General features: G+C 35.1%; 1 protein-coding gene across 8 annotated transcripts in view; it reads left to right on the top strand.

Moving 5' to 3' along the window:
• The first annotated feature begins 4,733 nt into the window (after positions 1-4,733).
• The window catches only part of LOC145672855 (uncharacterized), a 45,140-nt gene continuing 34,767 nt past the window's right edge, over positions 4,734-15,106 (top strand). For 2 of the 8 annotated variants that reach the window (XM_081742003.1, XM_081742009.1), the window contains exon 1: positions 8,343-8,481. Coding sequence is in view for 6 of the 8 variants with exons in the window: in XM_081742010.1 (XP_081598136.1) it covers positions 8,111-8,481 (371 nt within the window). In the remaining 2 variants the exon portion in view is untranslated. Of the gene's footprint in view, positions 5,103-5,172; positions 5,399-5,855; positions 5,875-7,996; positions 8,482-15,106 lie in introns of those variants that run through there. The other 6 variants (XM_081742010.1, XM_081742004.1, XM_081742005.1 and 3 more) reach the window with 6 other exon arrangements.

A 15,106-nucleotide genomic window follows, 5' to 3' on the forward strand; every position in this document is an offset into this window, starting at 1 on the left:
ACGTATGTTCAACGTGTTTTACGCACAGCAATATAAACAGCCCTTTTTATGTAATCCTAATAGTTGAAGTTCATAGCATTCATAAAATGTATCTCGTGAATTTGTACAGAAGCTAGAACACTCTTCAAACAGGTTTTATCAAGTATTAGAAATCTAACTTTTGTAGGTTTGATAAGTAACAATACAATATCAAAGACAATTTAGAGAACTTCCATTCGAATGCGTCCAAGCGTATATTCGATCTCACAAGCATTCTCGAAATGAATGATTTGGTAAGAACTGTACACAGCGAAACAATAACATCTCCTAAACACTACTTTCAACAAAGGCCGACAATTTGGCTCGGCGATGTTATTTCTAAGAAAACAAAAGTAAGTGCTGCATATAGGCCTACTGTTCCCCCTCCACTACCACCTTAAAAGAGTAACATACATAAAATTAAACAACACTCATTGCGTGGGAAAGTACGAAAAGAACATGGCCCGCTATAAACAATACCAACTTCCCCTCCACTCTTTCTTCCGCATGCCATGTCTCCATTTGTCGATACAGTCCCCCTAATACTATGATACTTTCTTCTTCCATGGTGGAAAATGAAAATGAAGTGAAATCTTTGATTTTTACGTCCCACGACTATGCCGGTTAGGCTAAAGGAGACGATGATGCTGAGTAATGAATGAAATGGTCGAATGAAGAAAGTGGGAAAAAACGGGAGAACCTCGAGGAAACCCACGCACACGGTGTTTGTACACCACTAGGTTCACTTGGCGGGGGCTGGCATTAAACTTGAAACCCCAAGCACCAGAGGTGAACGTTCTAGCACTGAGCCACCGCGGCTCCACTTCCATGGTGGAATGGAAATACATGATGCTATTGACTCTACTTTACAAGAATATAAACCAGAGAAAGTCAGTAGAAAGCACGTTACAAATTTTACTTTTCGAAACTTGTTTTGGCGCCCGTCTACCTCTGGTGCCCCGGGCACTTGCCCGGTCCTTGGTCCGCCCCTGATTGAACGAACGACATCATGTAGCAAAGCATCTCCGAAAGCATCTAGAAAACCACTCACACCAGAGTCGTGCACTCTACCACAGAGCTAAGTGACTGTAAATGGAAGTGGTTGAATGACAATGTCGGAGAATGCACTAACAAAATGAAAAACGTAAGACATTTATAACCTAGGTATTTCATGACTATATATGTGCCATTCTTGCGCTTGGGACCAATTTTAATTTATCATGAGGCTCTAACATTCACAATTGCTGTTAGGGCTGCAATAAATAGAAATGAATCGTTGAAAAGAGAAAAACAGCAATAGTAATATCAGGGGTGTAGCCAGCAGGTTTGTGTAGGAGGGGCCCGTCGTTTTTGAGGTGGGGCAGCTACAATGGACAAAGCCAAAAATGTGTTGCTGCTAGTGTTTCTGAGGCCTGAAAGAAAGGAAAATTTTGGTTTCCTTCTGGAAAACTAAAAGCATTATTTTAGCTTATTATTATTATTATTATTATTATTATTATTATTATTATTATTATTATTATTATTATTATTATTATTATTATTATTATTTGTTTTTTTCTCCATAAATTATATTCAAGATAGTTTTTATTATGCTTAATCAAGAACTACTGTCCGAGACCAAACGCTATACTTTTGTGCATAAAAAAGGTAACCAAGAAAGTTATGTCCCTTTTCGTGGAAGTCTGTGTTCAATTGGACCTCACACCGTGAGTTGAATGCGAATGGAGATAAGGCGAACGTCAGTTGTTGGTGTGGGTATATCCAACATACTATCTGGTTCTGGCAATTCATATACACCGTGAACTTGCGTAAAGACAGAGGGAACATGGGACATCCACACAGCGTCATAAGAGCATGTATGCTGAACGAGTTCAAATGGAGGTCAAACAACGCTGTAGCGGGACACAAGATATGCCAGGCCTTTGGTGAGGGTGTCCTGACGACGCGGACAGTGCAGCGATGGTTTAACAAGTTTAAGGACGATGATGAAACACCCGAAAACACCACGTGCTGAAGACCAACAAATATACAAAGAGGAACTGGGTTTCAGTGTGAGTAGAGAAACCATTCGGCAGCACATCCATCAACTTGGAAAGCACTACAAGTTGGGTCGATGGGTCTCACAGGTTTTGATTCCGGGCCAGAAGGCAACGGGGCAGTCGCCTGTATTTATTTACTGTTTCGGAGCCATTTCTGGACAGGATGTTGACATGTGATAAAAAGTGGGTTCTATACGAAGCTTCACGGCGCCGTCATCATTGGTTAGCATCCCATGAACCGATTTCAAAACAGCAGAAACCAGCACTGTACCAGAAGGTCCTTCTGTGTGTTTGGTGCATTGTGCATCGGGAACTGCTACCAGCTGGTCAGAGTATCAATGCAACTGTGTCGTGTCAGCAGTTGAGCTGTGCTCAAGAAAAACTCAAAACTCTGGAGCCATCACTTCTGAATTGCAAATGGATCCTCGTTTACGGAACAACGCTAACTCAAACGTGGCTAGGATGACTCAGGACACCATTCTCCGCCTTGGATGGGAAACAATATTGCACCCACTATATTCCCCGGGTATGTCACCGTCCGATTATCACCTGTTCCATTCTTTGGACAATCACCTTAAAGGACGCCAGTTCAAATCCCTAGTAAAAGTCCAAAATGCACCTGATACCTTCTTCGTTTCACGGCCCACCCAAGTTCTACCGCGATGGATTCAATGGTCTTCCAGAACGTTTTCAGAAGGTCGTCGATGCTAATGGGAACTATTTTTGATCTTCCAGGTTAGGTGACATATCGATGTTCGAAGGTGGTGGGTGAAAAAGCAACAAAACTTTTCTTGGTTACCTTTATATTTAAATTTAAGACTTTGTATACAGAACCTATCAACACAAGATTGATTTTCTTTGAAACTTCACTTAATTTCTTTACGGTTTCCTGACAAAAGTATTTATTTATTATTCGTGACTTTAAAAAAAAAACATAATTATTTTATTACATTGACTAGAAATAAAAGAGAGAGCGGATGAAATCCAACTTGAATAAAAACATTGTTTCTCAACAAATTTTCCATTCTCTATGTCTTTTAAAACACTTGCTAAAGCATATAAAAATATACTGTACTTACAAATACTGTCAAATATAAATCGCAGTAAATTGTGTAATCTGCTGTCACAAAAAACTATCCTATTTTTCGATCAGTATAAGGAAGAGAAAAGGTACCATACTATTTTCGATCGGTATGGAAAAACAATATTTCTCCATACTATTTTACCGTAAATTATTAATTGTCAATAAACTTTGCTACTTTTAAATGAATGAAGCGAGATAATTTTACTATGATGTTTTAAAAGCTGGTCATTTGGGAGGCCAGGAAACCATTTGGGGGGGCCTGGCCCCGATGGGCCCCCCTTGGCTGCACCCTTGAGTAATATCTAGGATTGTTCTTCCAGGAAACTATAGTAGCTGCTACAGGGAATCGAAACCCAGACATCACAGGTGGTGTGGTGTGGTGTTTGCTTAGAAAGCGAGAACCAAGAAAAACCATGAAGAAACAGCGCAAATGATGATATGCACACTGACGTAAACGAGTACAATTACATTCAAGATTTCAACGAATTTATACGTACGTTTGATGGCGACGACATGATAAGATATAGAGCTTTGAATGACTGTCTGTTTATCTGTCCGTTCTTCCGTACTATTTATAAACTTCATGCGTAGAGTTTGACCAAATGAACACTGCATACCGGTATCTCAAAAAACTACTCGATCATTACTTCTGCTTAGCAGTAGAGTCATTAGGGCAGTTAGGAAAACTGGCATATGCTTATACTTTAATAAGATCAGTCAGTTCGAAAAGCAGGAGATTCGAAGACAAAAGAGACACAGGAGAAAGTAGTAGACACACATAGTGGTGGCGTTTGAATGTAAATCCGGGGGGCAATAAAATTTGTCATTATTAAGTGGGCAGTAGTCAAACCAAGCAGTCCAGAATCCATTTCCGATGAATTACGTTGAGCAAATGAACGGAAAAAGTCCCGATTTATATTAATTTTACTTTATACACACGTGTGTGAAGTAAAACGTAGTGAAAGAGCGAAGTAAAGTGGGAAAATGTCTTTTCATGCGCGTAGCGATAACGTAGCTATATGGTACAGTCAAACGTGATCATGGCGTAAGACGATTTCTTGCAGACGATACTGATCTGGAGTGAAATCTGAATTAAGAAAAATGATCTAAAAAAAAAAAAAAGCAAAGGATTGAATGTTCGTGTTAAATCAAAACCTTTACTGACTCAAGGGACTAAAAATTAGTTCGTAATTCGTGCTAACCGAAATTCGTGTTAACCCATAAAACTTCCTATAAGATAACATACAGCGATGCCGGGACCGAAATTTTGTTCCTCCTAAGCGAGTGTTCGGCTTAAACGAGTTCGTGTTAACGAGGTTATACTGTATATTATTATGCCTTTCCCATTGACTTTCAGATACATTTCATAACGAGATGCTTAACATAATGGAAACAGTACGCAGTATTATGTAATGACAGGCATAATATTTATAATAGTTAATGTATGTTTTGGTTGTGTTACCCTCGCAGTTTTTCAGAAGGCTTGTACGAAATAAAGCCGTTCCTTCGTTGACGTAAAACAACATTTATATTGTAATTTACAATGATAGGCTTAAAAGTTGTAATTACTTATTATATTATTTGCGTTGTGTTGAAACACTTATCCAACAAATTTAGCGGAGACCGTTCTGGAATGAGCCACTAGAAATTTTGAGTGTCTTCATAATAATCTTCACAAAAATCTGCGTAAAGCAATGAAGCGCAAAATAACACTAGAACTGCTATGTCGGTTAGACCGTTGAATTGACGCAATAAACAAATAAATAACCTACTCTACACATTTGTATTCAATTTCCGCTAAGAATCATACACAACGTTTGGTAACGCTTCGCTTCCTTTTTGGGTTGTCGTATGTCAACGTAGTCGTTTGCCAAGGATTCTTGGTGAAAGGGCTGTGTTTGCAGAATTTCGAAAGTGTATTTGTAGTTTTTCTAGGTACCTAAGAAGTAAGGGTTGAACAGGTTCTGTACAACTTTTATTAGTGATATTTTGCTATTACTATTCCTTTCTCAAATAATAGATTTTATCCTTAAATTTTTATAACGGTAATAGTATACATGAGAACCCCCTGATTTGCGTTTCTTCTGTGTTCTATTATAACTTCTACATAAAATACCATAAATTTTCTACGTAGTGCAATAGTAAGAAGTATCCATGTGCACAACACATGCGATATGCGTTCAATCCCCCCCCCCTCCACACACACATAGTCATACATAAAGTATAAGGACACTGCACATGCAGATATAAAGTACAGGTACGCTTTTTTTATTTCCGTATCAGTCGATAAGTAAATAAAAGTCGCTTTGTTACCCCCTTTTTAAGTTCGTACACACTCAGTGAATAATCCCTAGAAGTGTGAGCGTCCTGCTCCTTCGCGAACTGATGCAGCTTCATGGATACTATATCCGTGGATACAAAGTGCGGAAGTTAGAACAGAATTTAACACTATCTAACGCATTTGAAATTTGTGTCAAAAATAATAGTTTATGATATATTTATTTAATATGAAATGTATATATATATATATATATATATATATCTTATATATCTATATCTATATATATATATATATATATATATATATATATATATATATATATATATATATATATATATATACCTTCATTGCACTCAAGGTGGCTTACCATATTTTGCAATACTTTTGAAAAGTTACCTCGGTATATCTCTTTACCCAAGTTCCATACTATAATAATAATAACAATACCGGTAGTAAGTATTTTAGAATCTCAGCATTACATTATACTATAAAATGTACGACAAAAAGTAATTTTGAATAAACTTCACAATGCACGCTCCAGTTGCGCATTGAAAAGTAGGGCAGCGTTAAAAGGATATGGTAAAGTAGGGTAGAGTAGAGTAAGATAGGGATAAGTAGGCTAGGAGTAGGAATGGGTTAGCTTAAGATTAGGTAGGTTTTGATCCATTTTCATAAAATTAATAGAGTGTAAGGTCCATGTTCCGTTAAGGGGGTCCAAAACTACACTGACGTCCTTAAGCTAACCTAACCTAACCTAACCCAACCTAATATAACGTTATATTATGTAATCAATAGAAAGAAGTGGTGTCAAAGACACTGGACCCCGTTAACGGAACACTGACCGAGTATAATTGGCATTACTGCTGTATCACCGGACCAATTTGAGGATCGAAAAAAGTACCAAAATATACTGCATTCGGGATTATTTGGTTGGTTTACATTAATGTACGTTAGATTATGTAATTAGCCATGAAGTTTTACGATATGAATCCATAGTATTAGTAGTAGGAACGGGTTAGAAGCCCCGCAGGGGTTGGTTAGGTTCTGTTCTCAACATGAAATGTGCAAATTAAAGACTTGCACAAATTTCTCTGTACATTTTACAATCTATGGATTCGTATAGTAAAACAAGTGTACCTCTCCGCGAAATAGTCCATCCGCCTCCACATACAGTGCCGCTTACAACATAAAAAACAACCAACAAATACACCACTTTCTTAAGTTTTATTATTCCCCTTACCTGACATTCACTCATTCTTCTCCACAAACTTAAATAAATTCTCTAATTGATCCGGTAAATTTCTGAAAATTGGTCAGGCGGTACAGCAGTTAACCCATGTTATTTCTCGTTTCTCAGTGAGTATATCTGCTGGAGGGTGCGTAGTAAAGTTAACCCATAATTTTATTGGATGCTTGAGAGGCTCCTCATAATGAAATTGTATTATTAAACCATGTTTTAAATAGTTCAGCATTTAGGCAGCTATTAATTAAAATATTAAAATGCATATTTAGAAAGACAAATACAATCCACAGCACTAAGCGTTCTAATTCCAATCTATTAAGTCCTATAGATTGCACATATCACCAACACATTTATTTGGAACAAAAATATAAATTTAAAAAAAAAAAAAAAGCCTAAGACTAAACTACTCTTTACAGAGCAAGGTAGATGTAATTTATCTATGTATGACTTACTAGAGTTGATGCAGGTAGATTAAGAAATTCAGATTTCTCTTTTCATTGAAATTAGGGTTTTGCTTTTCTCTGTAAGCAACCGCATTTAATGCGAAGTTAGGCGTCCCCTAGTTTTTAGCTAAAAGCAGAATGATTGGTTACTTTCTGTACCAAAGTTTAATATTTTTTTTTTTTTTTTTTTTTATAACAAAATCGAGGGTGTTTTTGTAAATGCATTTCAATGTAAAACTCAGCATGAAAAATCTTACTGGTGTGAGCACATCAATAGATAAGATTAATATTCTGTATTCTTGATTAGCAAACCTAAACACTACATTACTGTCAAACTTTTAAATTCACTTCTTTCGTATCTCATTGAGAGCAAGAGATCGTGTCAACCTTAGTACTTGCCGTTCAGTTTCTAAATAAATTCGTTGCAGCACCAGAACCTCGTGACACCAGCAGCGTGTTTTTCGTTAGCATTTAATCTATGTATATTTCTACGGAAAAGGATCTTTCTATATTGCTACACCCGTTTCATTGACTGATCGTAATTTTCTCCGGTGCTTAATACTGCTGCAGTTGTACGATTGTGACACTTAATTTAACTAAAATTATCTCTGGAAATATGGTTCATAACCTTTTGATAAATATTTGGAATGAAATGATTTTTAATCTAATAAAATGGCGCAAATGAACATAATTAGTTATAAAGTATGTCATACTTCCTTTAAACTTATTTTATTATGTGTACTTGTCTCTGTAATATGAAACTCCGAAGCTCTAGAACTTCTTAATTGTCTATTATTATATTATAATTATTTTAAAATTAAATAACATGTAGTTTAGTTTGCATTTAGGTCTTATTTTGTTGAGTATAATGTTTTCTAATTCTTTCAGAATTTTCTTTACTAAAACACTAAATATTGTAGATCTGAGGATGACATCGTAATTATCTGCTAAGTTAACTAAATAGCTTTTAGTTGTTACAACATTGCATCCATTGATGTTTAAATGGAAACAGAAAATGAGCCTGTTCCTTTGATTAAAGTTGAAATTGAGACAGAAACTGAAGCTCTTCCTTCCATTGATGCTGAAAAGGAAACAGAAAATGATCCTATCGAAGATCTCAAATATGAACGACATAACAGTGACGTCAAGGAATCTGAAATTATGGATCCTCTTGCTATTTGTTCTGTGTCGTTAGAATGTAAGAGAGGAGGAGGAAATGAAACAGAAGGAAATAATGCCATTGAACAGGCCATGATAGAAGAAACTCTGATACCAAAAGAGCATGGTGCAATAACAGAATCAACCAATCAGACGAAAGAGAAAGTTAAAGAAATAGATTGTGGAGAAATTGATAGTAATTCTAAGAAACTCAGGTACGTTTACTTATATACATTCCTTTAAAGTTATCCTTTATATGCTGTAATATTTTGAGCACTTCCAATACTTCCTTTGTTTGCATTAAATTAGTTTAATGAAATCGCAAATTCTTTACTAAATAGAAGAAAACAACGTAGTGTTTACCTTTAGGATAGCTTGCTGTGTACTTAATGATAGCACTACACTATCGTTCAAATGCTTTAACATGAAATGGGCTGGAGAGCAGCAAACTTTACAATAAATGTGCTATGGAGGTTGCCTGCTACATGTTTTGAATAGGAAAGTGCGTTAACTTAGTTGTTAATAAAAGGGGAGAACTGTATGATCGACTACATTCACTATTATTTCTTGCTATACTAATTATCTAAAAGATTGTTTATGAGACCAAGCTCTATACTCAATCAGATCACTATATCTCGCGAAGTAATGGTATAGCTCAAATGTCTAAATGAACTGTCATCACTTCATGTAGAGATTTGTTTTCATCGAATCATGAATATTTAAACATCGATATTTCTTTGTCTAGGCCGTCATTAAATAACAGCTTCGAGTCTAAACGGTTTATTTGGCTATGAAAGGTCACCGTGAGACAGTATAAATTGTGCCCTTGTTTTTAATCCCTGTTGCATACTGAGTGGTAATAATGATGTTGTCTCACATTTGCGGATATTATTTCTGCAATTCTTAAAGACTTTATCACTTGAAAAATGAAATATTCACGATGCTTCTTCCCTGCAAGCTGAGCTCCTTCCTGTCTAAACGGTTAGTGTAGACGCCTTTGGCGTAGTAGACTCGGGTTCGATTCCCCGCAAAGCTCATGTTTTGATTTCACGTTAATCAGTAGGTCCTCTTTCATATAGCCTTCCTACTTAAAGGGATGCTAAATTCAAAATCAATTCAACTCAATTCTTTCCAAGCTGATATAGATATGTAAATTTTGCTCTACCTGGAATCTGTCTCTAAACTCCAATAAATGTACTACAATTTCTGTCCTTGAAACAGAATGTTCTTCAACAAATATATAATGTTAGCAATGTACCTATCAAACACGTTTCATCTCAAAAAGATCTAAGTGTTGTCTTTGATGAGAATCTGTCCTTTGCGGATCGCATGAGTTCGATATTATCCAGAGCTATGAAAATACCTGGTCTACTCTTTAGATTAGTCTCCCTGCCCCTACGATGTTTTATTTCCCCGGTCATTAAATATTGTCTTTGGAACATGGCAATACCTATTAATCTATCTCGCATTGACTCTGTATTAAACTTATTTCTTACCATAGTTAGAATTCCCGAGGTGTGTAATAACTCGAAACAAGAACTAATGTATTTTATGAACTAGTGTTCCCCTGACAAACGATGCCACAGAGCTGATATACTTTATCTGTATGAGACCATCATTCGCATAATTTTCACTATCGCAGATTAAATTTTGTGTTCCTATCTCATTCTATCAATTTGCTAACGTATGTGATATCTAAATTATCGATTGTAAAACGCTCCTTGTTTCACAAACTAGTGCATGATTACAATACATTGTCAAGTGGATGTAATATTTTTACCTCTGAGAACTCAATTGATAAGGACCTTGTATATTGAGAGATGAACCTTTTATGTATTTTATTCTTTTTCTGTTTCTGTTTTCATTTGTTTTCATGTTGTACAGTTTCAGCAAAGTGGCCTAGTGCAATATGAAACTGTAAATAAGTAAATAAAATAAGCAAATCAATACCACGGACCTAATCTACCAATAGACTTCATACGTGGAAATGTCTTTCTACTGCTTTCTATGATATTTGTTGAAATTTGAGTTTAATTTTACCAATTTCACCATAAACCAAAGGATCACGTCTCATAAATTCCATACGGGAAACTGATACTGACTTGTAAGGAACAAGATAAGCACATTCAGCAAATTTGATGTAATATGAATTCAAATTTTACTACGACCTGGGTCATTTCCTTCCATTTATTAAATTGCATCACTAACGTAATTTAATTGTGATTATCTTATTTTAATAGGGGCACCTTCCTATGTATTTAGTAAACGCATATTTGACACGAAAGTCCCTGGTTTGATTCTCTGGAAGCACACTTCTTTCAGATTCCATGATTAGCTGCAGTACTATGTCTCATATAGCTTCGCTGCTCAAACGAACGATGAATCTAAATGCAAGATGTTCTATCGGATGTTAATCGAAATAGATTAGCGTTCTTGAGAATAACATTAGAAATGATTAATGTTTATACCAATTATTTATTAGAGTATTTTATATGATATTAGTAAGCTAACATCTCTACAGACTGAAAGTAAAAATAAAAACCACTGAATTTTGTAAAGATATGCTACTTAACAAAAGTAATGTTTTACAAAAATGAGACAACAGAATTATTTTTTGGGTTACTGTACCTTGGTTTAGCAATAGGTTTTTCTGGTTAGCGTTCTTGTTTCTGTTCTATTTGGATTGTATCACTTCAAATCAACTAAGGAAGAATTTACGTATTTTCGGTTTAGTAAAGCAGTCAGTATTAGTTTGTATAAAGAATTTTTCATAACAGCCAAAATAACTATTAACAAACGACAAAAATCCCTAACATCAGTGTAAAATACAAAAAGGTTTACTCTTTATATATAAGTATCATTGGAACGTCCCGGAATCATACTTTTGGCTGCCAATTAGCTAGGTCAGAAATCTACAAAATTTACTGAAAATGTGTCCCAAATGAAACCCTGAGCTCGAACTTAAATTAGAACATAATATAGTTTATTTGCTTAAACACACAAAAGTGTATATTTTAAAAGAATGTGCCCTATCTTTAACATTAAACTTATGAGCCAAGATAAACAAAAGAAAAAAATGTCGAACTTACTTAAGAGGAAGTGGTTGGATATTAACATTGCAGAAAATTAACATTGCTCGCCTGCTCTCACTTGGTACATAGTTCTAAAATTTTCCACTACATCGGGACTTGCTCATAGTATACTTTACCATTCTAAATGTAAAGATAACAAATTGAAAACACTTCCGAGGATTACTTAAAACGATAGCTAGCAAGAATGAAAATATATATTCCATGTCCACCTACTGGTAAATGACGAACTTCGTTCTGTAGAACTGAGTCCAATTGTGTTCCTCGAATCTGGATTCTTCTAGTTTCAATCCGACATAGTCTACTGCTACGTTGCATGTACCTTTACTTAGTAGCAGTAGAGGACTGTAGATCAATCACCATTACAAATTATTTCTCTCTATCATTATCTTCGAACACGTTAACCTTTCAATAAAGAAGATTCTAAAAGCAATCTCGAGGAGACCAAAGAAATCTTTGTTGATGCCTTCTAATTACATTTATGGTGGTCACTAATAAATAAATTATTGCCTTGTGCAGTAGAGAAATTGTTTTTTGATCGTAGCACAAACGCTCACGGTATAAGAATATTGGGCGCGCATCTAACATCACACATAGGTAAAGTCATGTTCTACAAATATAAAATGGTGCGAGAATGATCTAACTGCAAAGACGCATATCTGAGGGGTCGAGCAGGTTTAGCGAACATGACCAGTAAGGTGCTTTTGAATGGATAAGAACATTTGATTAGCAACAAAGTGAATATTTTAACGAATAGAAAATTAAGTAATTGGCATAAAAATAATTTGAAAAATCAAAAATAATCAAAGCTTTATCTTCCATTGTGATAAGAATCAAAATAAAAAATAATATACGTAAATGACTATTTTATTTTATGGAACATTAAGAATGTTATGAAATTCACCTAAGAGGCACCTTACTTATTCAACAAAAATGCTAATTTCTCAAATCCTTGGCCAAATAGTAAAAGAATTTAATTTCTGAAATGAGTATTAAGATATATAGAACAAAACTTATTACTAAGTATCGTTTGTCTCAAAAATTGATTAAACCACACTAAACAATTAACAGAATATTGTATACTACATGAAGGGTGTGAGGCAAGTACAGGGTAATTATCAAACTTTCAATTTCTGAGTTATGCAGCACCCAATAGACAGCAAAGCATACCGCTTCGTTTAATCTTGTCCGAGTTCAAATTGTGCTTTAGAGATCGCAGTAATATTCACTTAGGGTGAGCCTCTGTAACTTTTTGGACTGCATAACATGATAACCAAGAGTTAAGATGGCGGGCAATGAAGAGCTTTGTATCACCTTCCCATCCAGAAGGAAAATGAAAGAAAATAATTTGCACATTAGATGTTTCTTAGAGCCAATCCAATGAAGATGATTTATTGTTGAGTGACTCAAAAAGTAAGTATTATCCGGAAGACGACCCAGCTGGGTCGTCGTGGGGAAATAATGAGGTAAGTTAAATTGTGTTTTCTGTCACTATCTCATATTGCTTACCCTATTCTGTTTTCATGATTTTGCAGAATTTCATCTTTGTATTTTCTATTCGCTTTTGGCTAATCCATTATTTTTTTCGGATAAGGCTTATCATTTGATGCAATTATTTTGAGTGAATCATGCTGTCTTGAATAATAAGCGGTTAATATGGGATATCTAGTTTTGCATTGTAGTAATTGTTGTGGGATATCAATTATTGTATTTTAGTAAGTTCAGTATACCTCACCCAGATTCTTTTGCTGGATCACCAAGAATCTAACATGTATTTCCACCAGCACTGCGTGTCTTTTAAACACTTACGAGGATCCGTTGCTGGTCCAATAAAAGTCCAGGAAAACAATTTTTCGCACCAGCAAACTTCCATTAGCACATTATGTATTCGAAAATATTCTCCCGGAATCCGCACTGCGTTCCTGGAAATTCATGCCGAATTGTGGCTGGTCTAGCAAGATTTTGTAACTTGGGCAAACAAGTGAACGTGTGATCCTTGTACTTCAGACATTGAGAAAACTTACTGTTACGTCGCCTCACATGTTTTTCTTTTTAAAATAGTGTTTCCTTGTTTTAAAAAAATCACATCTTTTAGTCTCAATTCCCATGATTATGCCTGCTACGCTAAAGGAGACACAAATGGTGAGAAATGAATAAAATAGTGTAACAAAGAAAGAGGGAGGAAACGGGAAACCCTAAGAGAAATCCCATGCACGCGGTGTTTGTCCATCACAATGTTCACTTTTTCCCGAGCTGGGATCGAACCAAAGATTCGTGCATCAAATGTTTCCTTTTATGAAGTACAAGAGCCTATATCCCAGGTTTTACATCCTACGTAATTATAGTTTTCATTTAATTTAGAAAACAAATCTAATTGTAACAAACACTCAGGGCTGGCGGAGTGCAACAGGACTACTGTTAGGGTTGAGTTAGAACTAGCTCTTCGGAGAGAAAAACGGAAATAGCGCCAATATTGGTATTCTAACATGTGTGCCAAATTGATTAAAGAGAATTTGATAATACAGAGAAGGATCAACACGTCATGGAGTACACGTCAAGGTTCATTTTTGTGTAAACTACTGTTTGGATATTGTGAAAACAATTTGCTTTTATATTAGATTTTCTTCTTAAAATCGATTTGTTTAGTTAATGTTTTTCATAAAGTTTGTAATATTTGGGTTAGTTGGATTAAAACTACACTCGTTCGAGATTTCTCCAAGTCGTTAGGCACCTTTCTGTAATACGCATGCTTTGTATTAATAAGTCAACGAATACTATTTCCTCATATGAAAAACCAATACAAAATGTAAGCCATAAAGCAAGGTAAATATACATGCTTCAGGAAATAATGTTTATATGGATTATGGCTTAAATGTTAAAACATGGTAACCCACACAGCAACATACATTAGAAATTCGCTGTTTTGATTTGATAATTATTTTGATCTATCATATATAGTCTTAAGATAAAAATAAGCTTTCCGAGACTTTGAAAATGAATTGTACATCTGAAAATCTCTAATTTCTTAAACAGTAACATTGTGGGTTACCATGTTCTTGCCTCACACTCTTGATATAACAAAAATATTTAGAATTGGATCTTTAACAAAGAACCGGAATATTAAAGTAAATATAAATACAGTTATAATAACATTAAAAGCTATATTAAAACACATGAGAATATAAATACATGTTTGAATTACACTGCTCGAGGGAAATTAGTAATTGTTTTAATACATATTTGAAACGAGATAATATAAAACTCCTTAAATCAGAGATGCAAATAAAAAACAAAATTTTACTAGCCGAAGAAAAATGCTACTAGCACACATTTCACATACCAATCGTGACTTTTGTAGTCTTTGCTGTTTAAATGCTCGCCCGTACCAATGAACCACTCGCCCCGGACGAGTGGTTATTTGCATTCCTGCCTTAAATGTTTATTCATACTACCTAGCTAACACTGTAAATGACGTGATGTAACAAATTATGCCAACTAATGTCCACTCCTCATATTCACGCATTACAAGGTATCATCAATTTTTTCATTATTTGTTTAAAAATTACAAAAGCATTTCGACATCTAACATAAGTATTTTACCATACATGCACTTGACACTTACTTCTTGACGTTTCCCTACCCTTCCAACTAATTTGCGGCGGTGTGTAACTGCGGTATGGTACATTTCAGCACCCATATTGATGTTTCTATATTATATTTTCGTATAGGATAATTTTTCAAAGATTTTTGT

This window comes from Thermobia domestica, chromosome 16 (genome assembly GCF_964235325.1).
Source record: "Thermobia domestica chromosome 16, izTheDome1.hap1.1, whole genome shotgun sequence".
Taxonomy (NCBI): Eukaryota; Metazoa; Arthropoda; class Insecta; order Zygentoma; family Lepismatidae; genus Thermobia; species Thermobia domestica.